Consider the following 22378-nt stretch of genomic DNA (forward strand, 5'->3'; position numbering starts at 1 on the left):
CGAGATGGAGAGCGAGATGGAGAGCGAGAGCAATAGAAAGCCAGGGACATAGAAATGGAGAGGGCAAGGAGGGCTTAGAGGTAGTGAGAGGGAGGCAGAACGACGGAGCGAGAGATGGGGGAATGGGGGGGGGGGGGGGGAATAGGGACGGAGAAAGTCATAAAGAGATGCAATGGAGGGACTGATAGACGGAGAGTGAGAGAGAAAGGCAGAGGGATGGAGAGAGTGTATGACCCGAGTTGACTGGGTCCAGTGTAGTGTTCGGTAACTAAACCAGGAGAAAGGAGCTGTTTATCAGTGGGCGTCTCTCCACCAGGGATTTGTTAAGCTCGACTTTTAATGCGGGAAATATTCAGATAAATCTCCCACAGCCTTGGGCTTGTTGTGAATAGACTAGCTCCCAAGCCAAGGCATTAGCATGAGATCCTCCCACTTATGTCAACATTCTCTCTCACACACACATGTCTCTGATACACACACACACACACTCACGCACACTTGAGTGCATATACTTAGAAACATAGATATCACATATGCACCGATTAACCCATTCACACATAGGCACTGCCCCAGATGTGCACGAGGTATGGTTTACTTACATACACATTGATTCTCTCTTTCTCGTTCTCAAATCCATCACACACACACACCCCCACCCACACACACACACACACACACACACTCTCTCAGACCTGCTCAGTGCCGAGTGTGTGTGTGCGTGCGTTGATATGTGTGTGTGTCTGTCCTAGACTGGCCCATTTGCTACTTGCTGAGCCCGTGCCAACACTGACACCAGGTGCTGGTTATTTCATGCCTATGTCTTCTGAGCACGTTGGCATAGTTAGAGGAGTAATGAGCAGCGCCGCTAGCGAGCCGCGTCACCCCGCGCATCTCGCTTCACTAGCCAAGCTAATATCAATTCATGAAACGCTGTCGCTAACTAGGCCGCCAGTGCAGCCGACTTCCCAAATGAATGGATGCTAGTTGCAATGAAAGGAGCCACTTGTACGCAAACTGCACATTCGTAGAAGAAGCCGTGTAATCACTAAGGCTCTTTCCCCTTGATCTTTTATCTGAGCCAGAGCAGCCAGAGGGTCAGCGATGGTCATTTCTGGGGCCGAGAGGCAGAGGCTGCGTCGCAAATGGCACCCTATTCCCCGAGGGCCCTGGTTAAAAGTAGTGCACTAGATAGGGAATAGGGTGCCTTTTGAGACGCAGTCCCAGAGTGCTAATCTTAGCACATAAATCACGACCCTGTGAATAATTGAGGCACTCAGAGAGGTGAGAGGTCAGAGCTGAAGGATACTTTAGTACAAAGGAGGTACACATCGTTGTCTTCCGGGCTCGTTTAACAGCTCCATCCCTCCTTTTCTGGGCCCATTTATAGTCTAGGGGTTTTGACCTTGTCCAGATGGGCCCAGTTCGGCCCCCTTCTGTTGTCACTGACCCTTTTAGGAGGAGATGAGGAGAACGCTGAACGACTGGCTGGAAGACATCTTGGATGGTTTATTGCCACATGTCGCTTTCAATACAGGCCCTCACACTCACAACCACAGCACTGATTACAGCTCTCATTACTGTTACATCACACCCACACATATTGAGACAGGCACACACACACACGCATACATACACACACACACACACACACACACACAGGTCCATAGTGCTTGCATCTGATTTGCATCTGATTTCTTCATACTCCGGACTCTTTCTCCAGTGATAAAAGAAACACAGCCGTTCTGCATTATACGCTTGTCTACGTTCATTTGGGGATGTGACGGATGTCATTATTTCACTATTCACCCAGCCTGTCTGTATGGCCTCGGCAGGTGAGGGAGGGTGTCAAATTGGTGCAAATTGATTCGCGGCCCGGTCCCTCACATTGGGCTTGATAGAAAAATTCCTTTATCACAGTTCCATAGGCAATTTCCTATAAAACTACAGGCTTAAACAGCATTGTGTGTGTGTGTGTGTGTGTGTGTGTGTGTGTGTGTGTGTGTGTGTGTGTGTGTGTGTGTGTGTGTGTGTGTGTGTGTGTGTGTGTGTGTGTGTGTGTGTGTGTGTGTGTGTGTTCCTGCGTGTGGACGTGTTTTGGTCTTCTGGTCCCCACAAGAATAGTAAACAAACAAACATTTGACCAACTGGGGATATTTTGTTGGTCCCCACAATGTCAAATGCTATTTCTCGAGGGTTTAGGGTTAAGGTTAGAATTAGTGTTAGGGTTAGAATTAGGTTAAGGGTTAGGAGCTAGGGTTAGGGTTAACTGTACAAGGTTAGCTGTACAAGGTTGGTCCTCACAAGTATAGTAAGACATAGCTGTGTGTGTGTGTATGTGTGTGTGTGTGTGTGTGTGTGTGTGTGTGTGTGTGTGTGTGTGTGTGTGTGTGTGTGTGTGTGTGTGTGTGTGTGTGTGTGTGTGTGTGTGTAATTATGCAGTGTGCAGTGCAGCATAGTTGGAGTTGGCTCTCCTTACTGCTAAACAGAGAGGTAATGGAATGGTTTGGATGACCTGCTTATTTAGGAAAATCCACTAGCTTTAGCCAATGCACTGTGTGTGTGTGTGTGTGTGTGTGTGTGTGTGTGTGTGTGTGTGTGTGTGTGTGTGTGTGTGTGTGTGTGTGTGTGTGTGTGTGTGTGTGTGTGTGTGTGTGTGTGTGTGTGTGTGTGTGTGTGTGCCTCCCCCTATCTTGGTTTTGTAAATGCTCCAGTAGGTAGGACAGTCAGTAGCACTACACCTTCCCACCGTGAGAAAATGTCTATTTGTTCACGTACGCAGCAGAGATTCTCCAAGCAGATCGTAAAGCCATTGCACTGGTTTGAGTTAGCAGCAGCGCCCCAGGCTCGAAAGGGTTAAACGCTTTAGCAGAAACACCATGCGTAAGGTTCCCAGAAGGAGAACAGCACAGATTCAGTCATTGAATTGAGTTTACAGGTCATTTGATTAAAGTAACTCGATCAGCAACGGCCTACTTTTCCCATAATGTCTATTCGTGGGTGTATTTTTCGTGCGTTTGCCTGTTTTTGTGATGTAGAATCGAGATTGATATTTTTCCAGTGGCTCCCTGGGCTCCCATTAGCCCTTGTTCTGCAGTTATTGAGGATTGCGGTGTCAAGGGTTTAGTACTCTTTTTGTAGCACACTTCACTGTAATTGCAGACGGACTGTGCAATATTGAACCGTCACCCAGCCGTATAGAGTTCCCAATATGATTATGAAGCCATTGATGTTGACATGTGAATCCTGCCTGTAGCACTAGGCTCAGCGGCGGTTGGGAGCGACATGACATGCGGTGTGAGTCTGAGCTAAGCTCTTGAAGCCGGAGCCATGAGAGAGCATCTCAAATGAATTCGGACCTCTGCTTTCATCCAGAATCCCTTTGTGTGTGTGTGTGGTGTCTACGGGGGGTAGAAAGGTGGGTGAGCGTGTCTGTGCGCCTACGTGTGAGCGATTCTTACCATGTGGAAATGTGTGCGCTTCGAGTGTGTTTGGTGCGTGTGTGTGTGCCTATGCATATGTGCCTGTGTGCGTGTGTGTGCACGCGTGAGTGTGTTTGTGTCTGCTGCTCTCTGCTCTGGCTCCTCTGAGAGGGACATTAACCTGATTGAAAGCAGAAACCCCCCGCCCACCCCCCCACCCACCCACCCACCCCACCCCTCTGCCAGCCCAAAGTGACCTTCAGTGAGCAGGGCTGGTTCTAACTGACACTCCCACATGAAGTCTTAAAGCACAGAGAAGAAGAAAAATACTGAGCCTGCGTCTTTTACAGCCATGGCCACTGCTGGTCTGCTGCCTTCTCTACAGAAACGGACCTTTACAGACACACGTCTGAGATGGAGAATCAGAAGGAGAGGGAGAATCAGATGGAGAGGGAGAATCAGATGGAGAGGGAGAATCAGATGGAGAGGGAGAATCAGATGGAGAGGGAGAATCCGAGATGGAGAGGGAGAATGAAAGGAGGAGAACAGAATGGTGAGCAGACAGAAAGAGAGAAACAGAGAGGCAGACAAAAAAGAGGAAAACATAGATGGAAGCAGACAGAGAGGGAGAATCGGAGAGGAAGATTCAGAGAGGAAGATTAAAGAGGGAGAATCAGAGAGGAATATTCAGAGAGGGAGAGGGAGAATCAGAGACGGAGAATCAGAGAGGAAGATTCAGAGGGAGAATCAGAGAGGGAGAATCAGAGCGGGAGAATCAGAGCGGGAGAATCAGAGAGGGAGATTCAGAGAGGGAGAATCAGAGAGGGAGAATCAGAGAGGAAGAATCAGAGAGGAAGATTCAGAGAGGAAGAGGGAGAATCAGAGAGGGAGAATCAGAGAGGGAGAATCAGAGAGGGAGATTCAGAGAGGGAGAATCAGAGAGGAAGAATCAGAGAGGAAGAGGGAGAATCAGAGAGGGAGAATCAGAGAGGAAGATTCAGAGAGGGAGTATCAGAGAGGAAGAGGGAGAATCAGAGAGGGAGAATCAGAGAGGAAGAATCAGAGAGGAAGATTCAGAGAGGAAGATTCAGAGAGGGAGTATCAGAGAGGAAGAGGGAGATTCAGAGAGGGAGAATCAGAGAGGAAGATTCAGAGAGGAAGATTCAGAGAGGGAGAATCAGAGAGGGAGATTCAGAGAGGGAGAATCAGAGAGGAAGATTCAGAGAGGAAGAGGGAGAATCAGAGAGGGAGAATCAGAGAGGAAGATTCAGAGAGGAAGAGGGAGAATCTGAGAGGGAGAGGGAGAATCAGAGAGGAAGAGGGAGAATCAGAGAGGGAGAATGAAAGGAGGAGAACAGAATGGTGAGCAGACAGAAAGAGAGAAACAGAGAGGCAGACAAAAAAGAGGAAAACAGAGATGGAAGCAGACAGAGAGGGAGAATCGGAGAGGAAGATTCAGAGAGGAAGATTCAGAGAGGAAAATTAGAGAGGGAGAATCAGAGAGGAAGATTCAGAGAGGGAGAGGGAGAATCAGAGAGGAAGATTCAGAGGGAGAATCAGAGAGGGAGAATCAGAGCGGGAGAATCAGAGCGGGAGAATCAGAGCGGGAGATTCAGAGAGGAGGATTCAGAGAGGAAGAGGGAGAATCTGTAACGGCTTTCCTCCTCCTCTTCATCCGAAGAGGAGGAGCAGGGATTTGACCAAAACGCAGCGTTGTTATATGACATGATTTATTTAAACAAGACGAAAAAACACGAAACGAAAACACTTGAATAATTAACAAAATAACAAAACGGAGTAGACAGACCTGGACATGGAACTTACATAAATACACGAAGAACTCACGAACAGGAACAGACTACATAAACCGAGACAGTCCCGTGTGGCGCGACAAACACTGACACAGGAGACAACCACCCACAAACAAACAGTGTGAAAACACCTACCTTAATATGACTCTCAATCAGAGGAAATGAAAACCACCTGCCTCTAATTGAGAGCCATATCAGGTACCCATTAACCAACATAGAAACAGAAAACATAGACTGCCCACCCAAACTCACGTCCTGACCAACTAACACATACAAAAACTAACAGAAAACAGGTCAGGAACGTGACAGAATCAGAGAGGGAGAATCAGAGCGGGAGATTCAGAGAGGGAAAATCAGAGAGGAAGAATCAGAGAGGAAGATTCAGAGAGGGAGATTCAGAGAGGAAGAATCAGAGAGGGAGAATCAGAGAGGGAGATTCAGAGAGGGAGAATCAGAGAGGGAGATTCAGAGAGGAAGAATCAGAGAGGGAGAATCAGAGAGGGAGATTCAGAGTGGGAGAATCAGAGAGGAAGAGGGAGAATCAGAGAGGGAGTATCAGAGAGGGAGAATCAGAGAGGGATAATCAGAGAGGAAGATTCAGAGAGGAAGATTCAGAGAGGAAGAGGGAGAATCAGAGAGGGAGAATCAGAGAGGAAGAGGGAGAATCAGAGAGGGAGATTCAGAGAGGGAGAATCAGAGAGGAAGGGGGAGAATCAGAGAGGGAGAATCAGAGAGGAAGAGGGAGAATCAGAGAGGGAGAATCAGAGAGGGAGTATCAGAGAGCAAGAGGGAGAATCAGAGAGGAAGAGGGAGAATCAGAGAGGAAGAGGGAGAATCAGAGAGGAAGATTCAGAGAGGGAGTATCAGAGAGGAAGAGGGAGAATCAGAGAGGGAGAATCCGAGAGGAAGAGGGAGAATCAGAGAGGAAAAGGGAGAATCAGAGAGGAAGAGGGAGATTCAGAGAGGAAGAGGGAGAATCAGAGAGGAAGAGGGAGATTCAGAGAGGGAGCATCAGAGTGGGAGAATCAGAGAGGAAGAGGGAGAATCAGAGAGGGAGCATCAGAGAGGAAGAGGGAGAATCAGAGAGGGAGAATCAGAGAGGAAGATTCAGAGAGGGAGAATCAGAGAGGGAGCAGGGGAAGAAAGATAAGAAGAACAGAAGCAGGGAGCGGGCATGGAAAATAAGAGAAATTAAAAGAAAGAAAGGGGAGAGGAGAAGGGAAATAAAATAGAGTGGGGGGGGGGGGGTTGTCAAAATTGGACATGGAAATTACATTTTAGGGACTGCTGGAAAGAAATGATCTTTCAACAAGATAGCCTTCAGTAGGGAGAGGGGGGGAAGAAAGAAATTGAGAGCGAGAGGGAGAGCCTGGGGAGAACATTCGTGTGTTTGATGAGAGACCGCTGTGTGGAGCTACGTGTTTGGAGTTCGGGTCTGAGTGTGAGACAGTGTGGATGGAAGCCCACTCAATTACTTCCTTGTGCAGCGTCTCATTGTCGCTTTGAAAGAACACACAAGTGCTCGGATAGATTCTACAGCCCAGGCTTTTGCAAATTGCTGGGGATAAGAGTGTCAGGCAAACAAGCCAAGTCATTTGTATCCAGCACCACCTACGGAATACAGAGACACCAAAGAAGAAGTGGCAGCGGTCATACTCATACACAACATAAGCTGGGGGAAAATAGCCTTGGGCAACGTCTCTCTCTTTTATTCTCTTTCTCTCTCTCTCTCTCTCTCTCTCTCAGTTGGGGGATATTGGTTGCTGATCATAAATAGCTATCCGCTGACAGGATGCCTTTTGCATGCCGAGAGGGCCGGGGGAGGGAAGGAAGAGGGGGAGATGACAGGAGAGAGGTAAAGCACAGAGATAAGGAGGAGACGCATAGGGGTAGGAGGAGAGGAACAGGAAAAGAGGAGGGGTGTATGGATGCATAGGGGTTTCGAGAGAGAGAGGAGTACATTAGGGAGAGAGGCAGCAGCCTTTGATGACTGACAGATAGGAACACACACACACACACACACACACACACACACACACACACACACACACACACACACACACACACACACACACACACACACACACACACACACACACACACACACACACACACACACACACACACACACACACACACACTCTCAGCCCATCATCCTGGTAATAAGAGTAACCCGGAACTGTATTCCTCCCTACTCCATGGTGGGTCTGAGCCAGCAGCAGATACCCTTATCGATCACTCTTATCTTCCCGTAAGGCCGCCTCGCCTCACCTCCCCCTGTCTCCTCATCACCCCTCCTCCCCCTCTCAGCTCATTGATCGGGGGAACGTGTTAGACAGAGCAGGCCAGGCTCACTTAATGTAAAGCAAAGTAATGGGAGAGTGAAACAGAGCACTGATGCAACCTCACAGCCCAGAGCACCATTTCCCCTTAATAGATCCAATAAGGAGCTACAATAGAAGGATAGCATCACTCAGTCTCCACACTCTCTACCTTCTCTGTTCTCTTTATTTCATGTTTTCATTTTTCTCTCTCTCTCCTTTTCCATTATCACTCCCTCTCTCTTGTATAATTTTCTCTTCTCTCACACTCTCTCCTCCTCCTCTTACCCTTACATCCTTGCCCTCCTCTTCTCTCTCTCTCTATATATATATATATATCTCTTAGTGTAAAAAAAAAGAAAGAAAGAAAGAGCTGAAGTCCAGCTAGGCTTAACCTTTTTCCCTGAGACCCCAGGGCCCTGGCTGTGAAAGAGAGGGCTCTGCTCAGGGCTCAGAACAAGCTGCCCTGGGCCTAGCAGTCAGGAGGAGGGAAGGATATGAAGGGAGGGAAGGATATGAAGGGAGGGAAGGATATGAAGGGAGGGAAGGATATGAAGGGAGGGAAGGATATGAAGGGAAGGAAGGATATGAAGGGAGGGAAGGATATGAAGGGAGGGAAGGATATGAAGGGAGGGAAGGATATGAAGAAAGGGAAGGATATGAAGAAAGGGAAGGATATGAAGAAAGGGAAGGATACGAAGGGAGGGAAGGATACGAAGGGAGGGAAGGATATGAAGGGAGGGAAGGATATGAAGGGAGGGAAGGATATGAAGGGAGGGAAGGATATGAAGAGAGGGAAGGATATGAAGGGAGGGAAGGATATGAAGAAAGGGAAGGATACGAAGGGAGGGAAGGATATGAAGGGAGGGAAGGATATGAAGAAAGGGAAGGATATGAAGAAAGGGAAGGATACGAAGGGAGGGAAGGATATGAAGGGAGGGAAGGATATGAAGGGAGGGAAGGATACGAAGAGAGGGAAGGATATGAAGGGAGGGAAGGATATGAAGAAAGGGAAGGATACGAAGGGAGGGAAGGATACGAAGGGAGGGAAGGATATGAAGAAAGGGAAGGATATGAAGAAAGGGAAGGATACGAAGGGAGGGAAGGATATGAAGGGAGGGAAGGATATGAAGGGAGGGAAGGATACGAAGGGAGGGAAGGATACGAAGAGAGGGAAGGATACGAAGGGAGGGAAGGATACGAAGGATATGAAGGGAGTGAAGGATATGAAGGGAGGGAAGGATACGAAGGGAGGGAAGGATATGAAGGGAGGGAAGGATATGAAGAGAGGGGAGGATATGAAGAGAGGGAAGGATATGAAGGGAGGGACGGATATGAAGGGAGGGAAGGATATGAAGGGAGGGAAGGATATGAAGGGATGGAAGGATATGAAGGGAGTGAAGGATTTGAAGGGAGGAAAGGATACGAAGAAAGGGAAGGATACGAAGGGAGGGAAGGATATGAAGGGAGGGAAGGATATGAAGGGAGGGAAGGATATGAAGGGAGGGGAGGATATGAAGAAAGGGAAGGATACGAAGGGAGGGAAGGATACGAAGGGAGGGAAGGATACGAAGAGAGGGAAGGATACGAAGGGAGGGAAGGATATGAAGGGAGGGAAGGATATGAAGGGAGGGAAGGATACGAAGGGAGGGAAGGATACGAAGGGAGGGAAGGATACGAAGAGAGGGAAGGATACGAAGGGAGGGAAGGATACGAAGGGAGGGAAGGATACGAAGAGAAGGAGGATAGGAAAGGAGGGAAGGATATGAAGGGAGGGAAGGAGGGAGGATGAGTAGGGGACTAAAGGACAATTAGCCCCCATAGAAGCTAGGTAGGAGGTCTGTCTCCTATTGAGCCAAAGAACAGAGCAGAGCACATCAACAGTTTTATCTAGTCTCCACTCTCTCCACTCCCTCCACTCTCTCCATTAAATGACGCAATGTTCAAATGCCTCCTGGCGTGGATACAGTCTTTTATATTAGGTAGGACATGTGTATTCTGTTTTGGTGCGGCCCTGAAATGCAAAATGGGAAAACAACTTTTAATGAACTGAAAAGACTGGGTGGAAAGAATTGTGTAGCTTTGAGTGTAATTTGGTTTAAAGATGTTTTTATGTCTCTGCTAGAAGAAAAAAAATGGACTCGTTTTCTCCGCGTCCTACGAGTCAGATGTGGGTGTGTACATATACTGTATTGATTTGTCTCACAATGAGGGGCTGGTGATTGTGAGGGTTGCTAACACGTGAGAGATTCAGACAGTATCGTGTGCGTGTGTATGTGTAGCTTAATCTCACACGTGGCTGTACTGGCTGGTGTTAATGATGCCTGCAGCAAAGACGATCGAGCGGCAAAATCACACATGAACACACACACACACACACAGAGCGCATCAACGACAGGTCAGGGAGCTATCCCAGCAGCCCCTGGGCTAAGGCACGGGGCAGGGCAGGGTGCAAAGTGAACATTGAGCCTCCGCAGGTTTCTCCACGCTCGTGCGTGCTCATCACCAACAACATGTGTCAGGAAAGGGCTGAGAGCACAAGGTCAGAGAGAAAGGGGGAGAGAGAGAGAGAGAGATGAGGAGAGAGAGTTCAACCTGTACTGTACATATACCCCAGAGGCAGCCAGCATACAGATGTAGGATCTTAATTGGATCATTCTTTCTGAGAATTTTCCTGCACGGCAGGAAATGCAAACTTATAGTGTATTTGAGTTTTCTAAAGTTGGTAATTTCCCACTTTCTGACTTGATTTGCCCCATCGTAAAACGTATCAACCCCTACAAAATGTATTACATGTAAGTGTATTATAATCCACATAATAATTCACATTTGCTGTTGCTGCAGGATTATTTTTGTGCTGCAGCAGCCTGGCTTAAATGAAGATCCTACATCTGTAGGTGGAGAGAAACAGAGACGGACGGAGTCCTACAGAGACAGTGTGTGTGCGTGGGAGAAGCCAAATACAGCCATAGAAACAGTGTATGAGGGATGGAAAGATGTCCTGACACAGACTCACATAGGGTCAAAACGTTTAGAGCATTTACCAGAGTGGAACCTTGTTTTGCTCTCTGTGAGGGACGGAAAGAGCCCGAGTGTGAAAGACAGGCAGAGGCATAATGTGTGTGTGGAAGACAGGCGGAGGCAGAGGGATAATGTGTGTGAAAGACAGGCAGAGGCATAATGTGTGTGTGAAAGACAGTCAAATGCAGAGGGATAATGTGTGTGAAAGACAGGCAGAGGCATAATGTGTGTGTGAAAGACAGGCGGAGGCAGAGGGATAATCTGTGTGAAAGACAGGCAGAGGCAGAGGGATAATGTGTGTGTGGAAGACAGGCAGAGGCATAATGTGTGTGTGAAAGACAGTCAAATGCAGAGGGATAATGTGTGTGAAAGACAGGCAGAGGCATAATGTGTGTGTGAAAGACAGGCGGAGGCAGAGGGATAATGTATGTGAAAGACAGGCAGAGGCATAATGTGTGTGTGAAAGACAGGCAGAGGGGTAATGTGTGTGTGAAAGACAGGCAAAGGCAGAGGGATAATGTGTGTGAAAGACCGGCAGAGGCAGAGGGATAATGTGTGTGAAAGACAGGCAACGGCAGAGGGATAATGTGTGTGAAAGACCGGCAGAGAAAGAGGGATAATGTGTGTGAAAGACAGGCAGAGGGGTAATGTGTGTGAAAGACAGGCAGAGGCAGCCAGAGAAATGGTGCGTGAGCGAGACAGACAAAGACAGAGACTGTGTGTGTGTTTGTGTATCAGAGAGCGAGTGACTCTGAGCCAGATGGATTTCCAGTAGTCTGGTTAACTCCTGTGTGATTGAAATGAGTTGAGCTCTGCTGTGCTGTGGTGTGGTCACAGGGCAGTTTGATCAATTTCAGCTCTAACTACAGCCAGCCGCTGGCCTGATGAAACTGATAAGGCCTTGATGAAGGCAGTATTATCATGGCTGAGTACTGAGGCGTGGAGGGGCCTGGAGGCCTGGGTAATGGTGGTTCTCTCAGGGGACTGTCTGCTGCAGTAAAGGACCCCCCCCCCATCCCCAGGGGAGGGAGATGATGAGGGGAGAGGATTCAAAGGATGAGGGCCTGGGGACACTGATCTGTGGATAATGTGTGTGTGGAAGACAGGCAGAGGCATAATGTGTGTGTGAAAGACAGTCAAATGCAGAGGGATAATGTGTGTGAAAGACAGGCAGAGGCATAATGTGTGTGTGAAAGACAGGCGGAGGCAGAGGGATAATGTGTGTGAAAGACAGGCAGAGGCATAATGTGTGTGTGAAAGACAGGCGGAGGCAGAGGGATAATGTGTGTGTGGAAGACAGGCAGAGGCATAATGTGTGTGTGAAAGACAGGGGGAGGCGGAGGGATAATGTGTGTGTGAAAGACAGGCGGAGGCAGAGGGATAATGTGTGTGTGAAAGACAGGCGGAGGCAGAGGGATAATGTGTGTGTGAAAGACAGGCAGAGGCAGAGGGATAATGTGTGTGTGAAAGACAGGCAGAGGCATAATGTGTGTGTGAAAGACAGGCAGAGGGAGAGGGATAATGTGTTGGTGAAAGACAGGCAGAGGCATAATGTGTGTGTGTGAAAGACAGGCGGAGGGATAATGTGTGTGTGAAAGACAGGCAGAGGCATAATGTGTGTGTGAAAGACAGGCAAAGGCAGAGGGATAATGTGTGTGTGAAAGACAGGCAGAGGCATAATGTGTGTGTGTGAAAGACAGGCGGAGGGATAATGTGTGTGTGAAAGACAGGCAGAGGCATAATGTGTGTGTGAAAGACAGGCGGAGGGATAATGTGTGTGTGAAAGACAGGCAGAGGCATAATGTGTGTGTGAAAGACAGGCAAAGGCAGAGGGATAATGTGTGTGTGAAAGACAGGCAGAGGCATAATGTGTGTGTGTGAAAGACAGGCAAAGGCAGAGGGATAATGTGTGTGTGAAAGACAGGCAGAGGCATAATGTGTGTGTGTGAAAGACAGGCAAAGGCAGAGGGATAATGTGTGTGAAAGACAGGCACAGGCATAATGTGTGTGTGTGAAAGACAGGCAAAGGCAGAGGGATAATGTGTGTGAAAGACAGGCAGAGGCATAATGTGTGTGTGAAAGACAGGCAAAGGCAGAGGGATAATGTGTGTGAAAGACAGGCAGAGGCATAATGTGTGTGTGTGTGTGTGTGTGTGTGTGTGTGTGTGTGTGTGTGTGTGTGTGTGTGTGTGTGTGTGTGTGTGAAAGACAGGCAAAGGCAGAGGGATAATGTGTGTGACAGACAGGCAGAGGCATAATGTGTGTGTGAAAGACAGGCAAAGGCAGAGGGATAATGTGTGTGAAAGACAGGCAGAGGCATAATGTGTGTGTGAAAGACAGTCAAATGCAGAGGGATAATGTGTGTGAAAGACAGGCAAAGGCAGAGGGATAATGTGCGTGAAAGACAGGCAGAGGCATAATGTGTGTGTGAAAGACAGTCATATGCAGAGGGATAATGTGTGTGAAAGACAGGCAGAGGCATAATGTGTGTGTGAAAGACAGGCAAAGGCAGAGGGATAATGTGTGTGAAAGACAGGCAGAGGCATAATGTGTGTGTGTGAAAGACAGGCAAAGGCAGAGGGATAATGTGTGTGAAAGACAGGCAGAGGCATAATGTGTGTGTGAAAGACAGGCAAAGGCAGAATGATAATGTGTGTGAAAGACAGGCAGAGGCATAATGTGTGTGTGAAAGACAGGCAAAGGCAGAGGGATAATGTGTGTGAAAGTAGGCAGAGGCATAATGTGTGTGTGAAAGACAGGCAAAGGCAGAGGGATAATGTGTGTGAAAGACCGGCAGAGGCATAAGGATAATGTGTGTGAAAGACAGGCAAAGGGGTAATGTGTGTGTGAAAGACAGGCAAAGGCAGAGGGATAATGTGTGTGAAAGACCGGCAGAGGCAGAGGGATAATGTATGTGAAAGACAGGCAGAGGGGTAATGTGTGTGTGAAAGACAGGCAAAGGCAGAGGGATAATGTGTGTGTGAAAGACCGGCAGAGGCAGAGGGATAATGTGTGTGAAAGACAGGCAACGGCAGAGGGATAATGTGTGTGAAAGACCGGCAGAGGCAGAGGGATAATGTGTGTGAAAGACAGGCAGAGGGGTAATGTGTGTGAAAGACAGGCAGAGGCAGAGGGATAATGTGTGTGAAAGACAGGCAGAGGGGTAATGTGTGTGAAAGACAGGCAGAGGCAGCCAGAGAAATGGTGCGTGAGCGAGACAGACAAAGACAGAGACTGTGTGTGTGTTTGTGTATCAGAGAGCGAGTGACTCTGAGCCAGATGGATTTCCAGTAGTCTGGTTAACTCCTGTGTGATTGAAATGAGTTGAGCTCTGCTGTGCTGTGGTGTGGTCACAGGGCAGTTTGATCAATTTCAGCTCTAACTACAGCCAGCCGCTGGCCTGATGAAACTGATAAGGCCTTGATGAAGGCAGTATTATCATGGCTGAGTACTGAGGCGTGGAGGGGCCTGGAGGCCTGGGTAATGGTGGTTCTCTCAGGGGACTGTCTGCTGCAGTAAAGGACCCCCCCCATCCCCAAGGGAGGGAGATGATGAGGGGAGAGGATTCAAAGGATGAGGGCCTGGGGACACTGATTTGAAATACAGTGGCTAGGCTTTCTATCTGTAGTGAGGTACTTTATGTCTGGCTGGAGACAGGGTTGTGCTTTCATATATGGTTTTCTCAGATTGTTGACTGGTCGGTAGGGTTGGGTTCCTTTCAAGTCAGTCAATTCTAAAAGTGAATTAAGATTTATTTAATGAATAAAAACATCTGCATTGATAATAATAGGGAAACATTCTGGGCAATGTTCAGGTAATAGATTGCATTTCAATTCATCCCCTGAACTGACTGTCTGAATAAGAAATAGTCTTGGCCCCAGCCCTGGTCAGTTAACTATATACTATACATGATGTAGTACAGGTACTATAGAGAGATAGAATGAGAGGCCAGTGGATTGGCAGGAAGTGCGTGCGTATCTGTCGCTGGTAGGGATGGATGCTGTAGAGCTCCCTCAGTGCCTCCCATGAGACACACACACACACACACACACACACACACACACACACACACACACACACACACACACACACACACACACACACACACACACACACACACACACACACACACACACACTGCAGCTGATCAAACCCTCTTTGATTATCACTCTTTCATCTAGGCCTGCTCTTACACAAACACTACACAATCTGCCAGTACGTCACACACACACACACACACACACACACACACACACACACACACACACACACACACACACACACACACACACACACACACACACACACACACACACACACACACATACAGGGACCCAGTCATTTGGGTTATCTGGTAGATCTAGCTCTTGAACACTCACGCACAAGTACACTCAGCCGTCAGCTGCTGCTTTGTGCAGGACAACAGGACAAACAGTGTCAGAACTGGGTCAAGGAGGCCTGTCCATATGGCAGCCTAGCAGGTCCGAATGGAGCGGTTGTACTGTCCCATACACCGGATAGATGCAGTGAAATTAGTTGTTTTACAGGGTCAGCCATAGTAGTACGGTGCCCCTGGAGCAAATTAGGGTTAAGAGCGTAGCCCTCTGGAGAGTTTGTGTGTGTGTGTGTGCGTGTGCGCGTGCGTGTGTGTGTGTGTGTTAGTGGATTGTAGTTGTGCTCAGTTAGATACACCACTGCTACCCCTAGACAGTCTTTTCACTTACTTTTAAAGTGAGTGGAAATGTTCCATAAAAAAAATGTTCTCCAGCTGTTTTGCACATAACATAGGGGGTTTGATCCTGCCCTCTCAGCGCTGAGGTGAAATAGGCTATGTTCAAATATAGCCGCTGCAATGAAGGGGGGGGGTGTGAGAAGGGCAGGGAGGAAAGGAGCGAGAGGAAGGAAGAGCCTTGTATAAATGTATTTGTTTTGGGGGAGGAGGGAGGAGGGAGGAGGGAGGAGGGAGGAGAGGTAGTTGTGGTGTGGTTCTTTGTACATACTGTATGTCCAGCTTGTGTTAATGGCCTCCTCCACACTAGTGTCATGGTACGACACTGTCAGTGAACTCTCTCTGCCTGGACACCTGTGACCTCTGGAAAGGTCACGGGTTCAAAGGTCACAAGGGCTCGTTATCAGTTGATGGGAAGGGAGGAAAGAGGAAGCGATGGACAGGAAGCGAGGGAAGGAAACAGGAGGGCATGAGGAGGGCAGAGGTTGAACAGAGAGATGGACAACACTCGAGAACGGATATTCCGCTCAACTCACTTCCTATCCTAGGCCCCCCTCTTTCCTAATCCTAACCTCCTTTCCCGACATCCATCCCCATCGGAAGAAACATCAGTGTGTTTTCTCCCCTGGGGGACTTAGCTGAATCCAAACACACAAGCGAAGCAGCATAATCGGAACACGTGCTTTATTTCTCTCTCAACGTCAGGCTAATTAGCTTGCGTTTGTCGGGAACACTGACTGGTATTATTAGTCCGCCGTGTCGTTTCTAATTTGTTGAACGTCATTAGCCGGCCCAGTGAAAACAAGTCCCCTCCACCAATCATTATAAGGTGATTCAATACAGCCGGGAGGGATACGTGATTGGCTTTCTGCCTGCCTAACCGCCTGTTAGACCCGCTGAATCTGACCCCCCCCCGCCTCCTCCTCCTCTCTTCACCTCACCTTCCCCTGCTACAGTATGTTTACACAGGCTAGTCCTCTTAATCCTACCTCCAGGATGCTTACTCACTCCATTTCTTAACTCTTGGCAGAAAGAGAAAAAGAAGATAGAATGCCATTATTGAGGACTGGGGGACTCTCAGCAGCGTGGAGGATAACGTGAAGCCTACTGGTTTCAGACGCCCTCCATGTTTCTAAACACACCTTTCTGTCCATGTCTCTCCTTCACTCCCCCCCCCCCCCCCCCCCCCTCTCTCCACTCAAGGCGATAGCCAAAGGCCTCTTCATTGATCTAATAAAACCTGGAGTCAGAGCTGTGAGCTGTGAGGCATCAAATATTCTTATCCCGGCCCTCCATTTAAGCCTACTCATTTAGAGCACATTTCGATGATCTTGGACTTTTTCTGTCAGTGCGGCTGCTCTTACTTTCCAAAAAGAAAAATCAATAGGAGTCAGATTGGGTTCAGAACGTGCAGTACAGGCTCCGCATCTCAATTCACACCCCCGTCTCCTAAATGCCAAACAGGACAGAAGGTCTGCCTGTTGAAACGGACATTTAAAATTCACATGACATTGAGCAATAATAATGCAACAGCACAGACGGATATTTTCCATTTAATCTCCAAGAGTAAAGACAATTTGACATTTAATGCATGTTTAGAAGTCAACAGCTTTCTTCTCAAATGGGTAAACAGCATCAAAGTGTTGATTTGGCTCCCCGATATACGCCAGCAGGTGTGGAGTGATGATTCCACAGGCGGGAAAGCAGAATATCTTTGATAGTCTATTCCTGAGGCATTTATTTGTGTATTTTTAAGCCGTGATGTTTGTATCATTTACCTCCATTAGTTGAACAGGCTACCGGTAGCTTCACCTGTCAAAGACAAAACAAGTCTGCCGTTTGACATATTCACTTAGGAGAATTATCATGAACTAGATTGTGTGTTGAATTGTCCTTGCTTCGACATTAATTCCCAGAGTCTGGTTGATGTGCTGCCAACACACATTAACTTCGATAGCGCTGCATTTCACTTGGATTGCTGTCGTTGAATTGGCTTGACAGAGCTCCGATAAGTTGTTTGCGGATATTGCACGGCTGTTCCGCTAATGAGGTATCCCGGTAGTCGGTTCTGACGCTTTAACTGATTCTGCTTTTATCTTTCTTTGTCAGGCTGCCAGAGGCTGTGCCCACCCGGTCTATCTCTCCCCTGTCACTCATCCGTCCACCAGCGAATCAACGGCCTTGCTGAGACTGGGCGGGTCCTATCGGAGCCATGGGTGAGGCTAAGGTCCTGCTGTTGGTTCTTCTGATTGGTTGGGAGAAGTCGTTGTGTCTCAACTGGAACCCAGTCCCACGCAAGACGGTCAGATACCGCGGTGAGTAGATACAGGCCATACCATGTCTGGGCCTGAAATGGCACCCTGTTGACCAGGGCCAATAGGGACTAGGGTGCTATTTCAGATGTAGCCTATATTAACTGTTCACAGTCACTCTGTTTCCTGTTCTTCTGTTGTCGACTGTCTGTTTTAAGTCCAGCGGTCAATGAAAAACCAGTATATCATTTCAAAAGAGGAACGTACTTCTGCCTCTTTGTCACTCATATACCACATAACCCCCTCACACCTTTATTCTGTCCTTTCTTTCCCTCCACTTCCTTCTCTTCCTTCTCCTTTTTATCCCACACCTCCCTCCTCTCTTTGCTTTCAGCCCTGCTAAGAACCAAACAGCCTGTACTATTTTCACAAAGAGATCACATTTCAGCTACACTTAGCAAGACTGCTATTACGTAAAAGCAGTCCCTTTTCTGCCTTCTTTTCTGATTCCCATCTCCCCCCACACTCCTTTTCCTGTCCCCGACACTCAACCGTCATTGTTGGTGGTGAGGGTTGTGGATGGGGGATACAATGAAAAAAACAATGGACAAGCAGTCAATAGCAGCTTGAGAGACATGGCTAGCGGTGACACACAACTCCTGCTCACTCAACTCTAGTCAATCCACAGGCTCATCCCAGACCAATAAACAGACTCGGTAAACATTCAACAGGCAATGCAAACAGCCATGCAGCTCGCTCACACAATCACTATCCCAACTAGACAGAGACAGAGAGACAGAGACAGAGACAGAGAGACAGAGAGACAGAGACAGAGACAGAGACAGAGACAGAGACAGAGACAGAGACAGAGACAGAGACAGAGAGAATCAGAGAAAGTTAAATAGAAGAGAGTGAGAGACAAATAGAGTTGAAGAAAGAGAGACAGAGCAGAGAGAGAGAACGAGAGAGCAGAAGGAGAGGAGCAGGGAGCAGACTGCCTTAAAAGGACAGGAAATAGTTTCACAGTAGCGAGAGGAGCAACGGAGTGAGAAAGAGACGGAAAAGACAAATACACACACAGCGCGGAACGTCTACAAAGTGTTTTATGTCGCGTGGAGCTGTCTCTCTGCACACGCAGATCTCATAAACATGAACTCTGTGTGTGGTGTGTGTGTGTGTGTGTGTTGGTTTTACTATCCTAAAAACATTTTTTTTTATTTTAGGCTTAGGGTTAAGGTTAAGTTTAGGGTTAGGGGTTATGGAAAATAGGATTTTGAATGGGAATCAAGTGTTTGGTCCCCACAAGGATAGTAAAACAAATGTGTGTGTGTATTTGTATGCAGTTTGGTTTCAGCAAACGTGAGACAATAAAAAGAGAAAGGGAGAGAGAGAGAGAGAGAGAGAGGCCCAGAGTGTGTGTATGAATAATGCTTAGCCTGGCTGTCTGAGGGATTTAGTACTCCCAGGCAGTTTGGGGTGGGTGGTGAAGGTGGGGGGGGGGGGGGATCGGAGCAGAGATAATGTTTACTCCCTCTCTCTGCCCACCCAGGCCCCGCCTCTATAATTATGTGTGGCTTAAAGTCATTTAGGTTACGAAGGGGAAAAAACACAAACACTTTGAACTGCTTCTTCTCTCTCTCTCTCTCCATCTTTCCATCTCTCTCCATCTTTCCATCTTTCTACCATCTTTCCATCTCTCTTCTTCTCTGTCATTCGCTCTCTCTTTCCACTCTCCTCTCTTTCTCATTTCTCACACACCCTCGTTGCGCCCTGATTTGGGCACGCCTGATTGGAGTATCCATTGGCTGGTTATTTTCAAAAACTTAGCGGACACAGACACAGCCCCGCTACTCACCCGGCCTCGCCTGTGGCCCAGTCGGGTGCAGATAAAATGCAGTTTGGGGGGTGGTTGTCGGGGTGAGGGGTGTGCCCCTCACCCCGGCACACCCCTCTCCCCTTTCCCAGCCCAACCCCAATGACAGAGCCCTGTAAACCATCTCCACACAAAGCACAGCAGCTGTGGCCAGAGAGAGAAAGAGGGACGGGGGACGGGCAGTTTGTTTGAAATGCCAGCAGGATGCTTTGATGCAGAGAATGAGACTAAAACTTAAAAGGAAAAACCAAAGCAAATGAGTGGTGCTGATTGAACGAGAGAGATAGAATGAGGATGTGAAGTGAGATCCACCCAGAACAGGGATGGGGGATGGACTTTTTCATTTTCTCTCTCTCTCTCTCTCTCTCTCTCTCTCTCTCTGCCCACCAATTACGGTAATGAGTGGTTGGGAGGGATTGAGGGATAGATGGATAAAGTTGTGGTGGGTGTGTTTGTGTGATTGGGGGAGGACAGACAGAGAGAGATAAATCATCCATCCATCCATCCACACGCTATCTGACATGTATCACTCACCCCCCAGCTTCCATCTCTCCATCCCTCCATCTTCCACTATGTCTCTGATTGAATGGGATTAATAGTATGGCGCAGATGTGACCTAGAGTGGAGTAGAGGGGCTTTAAGTCATATTGTTCAGTTAACAGCTGGGGGTCTATGATTTTCATAAATCCATCCACGCGCCATTCTCTCTCTCTAGCCAGGTTGAAGTAGGGCAGTCTTAACTGTGGCACTCTTCTTCAGAAAGGTCATTTGTGGAGTAAATCAACAACTCCTCCACTTGTCCTGTTGTTGTGTTAATCCACTTTTAACATTTCCTTTCCGTGTTTGCCCTCCCACTCCTCCTCCCCCGTCTCTCCCAGTTCCCTTCATTCCTCTCACACCACTCCCTTTGCTAATCTACAGCAATTACACAGTGCTTCCCATCTCTCTCTCTCTCTGCTCTCATTCTGTCTCATGCCTTGACATTCAATACAATCCACTCTGAAGTTTCCCTAGTCTCCTGATACAACAACTGGCTTTGTGTGTGTGTGTGTGTGTGTGTGTGTCCGTGATGCTAATGTTTGTGTGTACGTTTATCCCCATGTGGGTACCTGACTTGAGGGATTGAGAGTGTGTGTGTGTGTGTGTGTGTGTGTGTGTGTGTGTGTGTGTGTGTGTGTGTGTGTGTGTGTGTGTGTGTGTGTGTGTGTGTGTGTGTGTGTGTGCGTGTGTGTGTGTGTGTGTGTGTGTGTGTGTGTGTGCGTGCGTGCGTCTTTTGTAGTGGGCGGTGGGCTGCACAGTGTGTATGTCTCCTTGTTTCTTAGTCTGTGTTGCTGCTTCAAAGGTCCTAAAATAGCCCTTTAATTATAGTGCAGTGTGTGAGCTCCTCCATGGTTAGCAGCGTAACGCAGACCGTGGCAGTATTTATAGTTAAGCACTCAACGAAAAGAAGGAGCGTTAGCTTGCTGGAGAAGAGAGGCTGGAGCAGCAGCGTACACGGAGGCACATCAGAGGGGATCTAAACTAGCCTTGAGTCAGTCTTGACTGAGCCCTACTCCCTGCTCCCTGGACCGCCTCGCCTGGCCAGCCGCTCTGGCCTCCCTCCCTCCTTCCACCAGACTGACCCTGAGCTCTCCCAAAACGGCGCACACACCGAAACACACACACACACACACACACACACAGACACACACACACAGCTAGAGTGTGGCATCACAGAGATGGGAGTATAGAACTCCTTCGGTGTAGTGGCTAGCTTAACATCACAGGGCGACAGAGCGCTGGTGCTCTTGTTACCATAGAACCCATCAAACTGACCTCGGCACATCTCAAGAGTTCAGCTGTGGAGAGACACAGACCTCTGCTGCCTCACCCACAAGCAACATTTTATGGGCTTGCAGTTTTCCCTTTGGTCTGTGTGTGTGTGTGTGTGTGTGTGTGTGTGTGTGTGTGTGTGTGTGTGTGTGTGTGTGTGTGTGTGTGTGTGTGTGTGTGTGTGTGTGTGTGTGTGTGTGTGTGTGTGTGTGTGTGTGTGTGTGTGGGTGGGTGTGTGTGGGTGTGGGTGGGTGCGTGCTTGGAGGGGTGGGCGTGTGTGTGTGGGTGGGTGCGTGTGCGTGCGTGCGTGCGTGGGGGGGTGGGTGGGCGTGTGTGTGTGTGTCTCATCTGTTGGAATCATTAGATCTTCTCTTTGCTCTCATTTCTGTGGCATGTTCCTCCTTCCCCTTTCATTATATTTTCCCTTACTAGTACAGTCTGTCCTCTTATGTTGTTACTTTAATGTCTGGTGTCTGTTCATAACAACTGCTAAATCAGACAAAGACCCCTCCGTCCACTGTATTAAAACCAAAAGATTTTTGAGTGGATTTTTCCTTTAAGGCCCCCTGCCGCGCAGACAGGCCTCAGGGCTTCCACTGTGTGGTGACAGGTGGGAAGTGCAGCCTTCCAGAACAACTAGCAATGACACTGCCACTAATAATTGTAAACAACCCCCTTCAAGCTCTGCAAAACTTTCTGTGAATGTGGACAAACATTATTTTCACTATGCAGGTACCCTAGGAGGGTTGTTTGCCAGTATGTGTGGCGGGAGGAAGGTTTGCGCGTGTGTATGCAAGCGATTGTGTTGGAGTGCACAGCCGTTTGTGTCAGCACACGTGTCTATGTGTGTTTAAATGTGTGCAAGTGTGTGTGTGTTTATGTGCGTGAGTATGTGTGCTCTAGTGTGTGCGTGTGTGTGTACGTGTCAACGCCAGACATTTTCTGGCTGTGTAGAACCGAGCAGATGTGCTCTGGGCTCCCTTGAGGATGTCTCGTCTCCTCTCTCCTCTTCTCATCTCATCTTTCCTCATCCAGCACACGCGCCAATACCCTCCAATGTTTATACGCTGCTGCTCTCTAGATAATAACTCTAGTTCCACGTGTATTACCTTCTCCCACCGCCTGTCCCCTCGAGTTTCC

The 22378-nt window shown here is 48.3% G+C and overlaps 1 protein-coding gene across 1 annotated transcript in view; it reads left to right on the plus strand.

The window, feature by feature from the left end:
• The window catches only part of LOC120037207 (semaphorin-4C-like), a 52925-nt gene that overhangs the window by 15816 nt on the left and 14731 nt on the right, over positions 1 to 22378 (plus strand). The window contains exon 2 of the mRNA XM_038983414.1: positions 17411 to 17616. Within this exon, the coding sequence (XP_038839342.1) occupies positions 17514 to 17616 (103 nt within the window). The 5' untranslated portion in view covers positions 17411 to 17513. The remainder of the gene's footprint in view (positions 1 to 17410; positions 17617 to 22378) is intronic.

The sequence above is a fragment of the Salvelinus namaycush genome, chromosome 1, assembly GCF_016432855.1.
Source record: "Salvelinus namaycush isolate Seneca chromosome 1, SaNama_1.0, whole genome shotgun sequence".
Taxonomy (NCBI): domain Eukaryota; kingdom Metazoa; phylum Chordata; class Actinopteri; order Salmoniformes; family Salmonidae; genus Salvelinus; species Salvelinus namaycush.